This window comes from Meleagris gallopavo, chromosome 16 (assembly GCF_000146605.3).
Source record: "Meleagris gallopavo isolate NT-WF06-2002-E0010 breed Aviagen turkey brand Nicholas breeding stock chromosome 16, Turkey_5.1, whole genome shotgun sequence".
Classification (NCBI taxonomy): domain Eukaryota; kingdom Metazoa; phylum Chordata; class Aves; order Galliformes; family Phasianidae; genus Meleagris; species Meleagris gallopavo.
The window spans coordinates 77,787-79,664 of record NC_015026.2 but is presented as its reverse complement, the minus strand read 5'-3'; the positions used below and the strand labels follow the sequence as shown (position 1 = coordinate 79,664).

At 60.3% G+C, this 1,878-nt stretch overlaps 1 protein-coding gene across 1 annotated transcript; it reads right to left on the bottom strand.

Annotated features, from left to right (window-relative positions):
* Window positions 1-82: 82 nt before the first annotated feature.
* On the bottom strand, window positions 83-1,136 carry MCRIP2 (MAPK regulated corepressor interacting protein 2; the record flags this gene model as incomplete). Its single annotated transcript, XM_003210809.3, has 3 exons — window positions 83-217; window positions 684-785; window positions 866-1,136. Coding segments are annotated over 3 exons (444 nt in total), but the record flags the coding sequence as incomplete, so codon positions are not given.
* Between the last annotated feature and the right edge of the window lie 742 nt (window positions 1,137-1,878).

Here is a 1,878-nt window from a genome sequence, read left to right as displayed (position 1 = left end):
AAAAAAAAAAACCTATCCCTGTGTGTCCTTGGTCTAGTTCTTCTAGTTTTTTTGTTGTTTTTTTTTAATAGGTTTTTGTTAGTTTGTTTTTTAGAAAAGGAAAAGAAGCAAAAAAAAGTAACAGTGAAAAAAGACCGTCTTCCCTTTTACGAGCAGTTTCCAATTTTGGCCAGAAATTGCTGCGCCCACCAGTCCTCCAGGTCAATGGGAACAAAGTCTGAAAGAGAGGGGAGGGAGAGAAGGGAGAGCAGCTGGAGAGGAGCACAGCGTGTTCCCACCAGCACCGTCCATTTACCACTGGGAAAAAAACCCCTCTGATCCCCACCCCTCCCCAGCTCCCTGCCCCAGGGAATGGCTATGGGCATTTGCTCTTCTTGGGGACGTTCTCACTGCCCAGCCCAACGCTCTGGCTGCCTTTACATCCCTGTGTGCCTTCATCCTGTGTGCCCAGGGCAGCGGAGAGCAGAATCCCACAGCAGAGCCAGGGCTGTTGATACGACCCCACAGCCAGACCCCATCCAGCCCAGGAGCACTGACACCCGACGTCCCGCTCGCCTGGGCTCTCCAGCACAGCCCATGGGACCCCCCAGTACGGCACCGCACCCCCAGCTGGAGACAGCCCTGCCACGGGCTCCCCCAGCTCCCACTCTCCCTCCCCCTCTCCCCCCATGCTCCCCACTCACTTTTCAGCCGGGGGTTCGGGGTTTTCTCTACGTACTGCACAGGCCCACGGGCGCTCTCCCCCCTCTGCCCCCCGTCCAGCTGCTGCTCCACCTCCTGCCAGGCTGTGGATGGAGGGCTGTGGGTGAACCCGGGGCAGGCAGCACCCTGCAGCCCCCTCCCCCCCCTCCTGAGCCCCTCACACCTTCGTAAACGAAGCGGACGTTCTCCTCGTGTGCAGCCGTGTAGCTCTCCTCGGGCACAGAGGTGTGTGGCAGCAGCACCTGCGGCCGTTTGCCGTTCACTCTGTTGAAGATGAGCTTCTGGGCTGGGCTGGGGAAAGCGGGGGTTGAGGGGAGAAGGGCAACTTGGAGGCACACAAGGAGCAGGGCATCCCCACCATCCTGTGTGTGCCACGCAGCCCTTCTGTGCCACCAGCCCGGCACTGTCCCATCAGTGTCCCCATCAATGTCCCATCATAGCCACCCCACTCAGCGGAGGGGAAGGACGGACCAGTGGACACAGCTGTCCACCAGGTTGCCCCCAAGAAGGCCGCCACATTGAGCAGTCCCCAGCCACTACAGCCAAGCGAGGACATGTTCTTTCCAGACTCCAGCTCTGCTCTGGATGGAGGCAGCAGGAAGACAGCCCAAAAATAACGGGGAAAAAAAGCAGACTAGGGTGCACAATGCACTGCCCTCTCCACATGCCCTACGGGCTGCCTAGCTGGGGACACAGCAGCTGTCACAGCTGCTACATGGGAACCCCACAGCTGCTGCTACTCTGCACAGCTCTGAGCCAGTGTGCTGCAGGTGCACAGCTCTGCCCAACACAAGGGAAACTGAGGCACAGGGGTGGGACACAGGCCAGGTGCACAAGCAATGCCTGAGCTGTGGGGAAGCATGAAAGCAATGCGAGGGCAGCGACAGAGGACAGCCCTGCACCAGGGGAGCAGCTCAGGGGTTGCCCCATCCCACACACCCCTCCAGGAAAGCTGCTGCCCAAAAGGCACGCAGGGCAGCGTGCAGCGGGACAAGGTGAAACCATCGGCATGGAACAGGACTCATGTGAAGGGTCAGCATGGAGCCCCGGGCACAGCTGTGGGGCAGGAGGAGTCCGGGACTCACACCGCTCACGGGACAAAGTCTGAGAGGTCTCGGGAACACGGGGGGGAGGTGTGCGGGGCAGCGGGGCCGGGTGGTGACCCCCGAGCTCCCA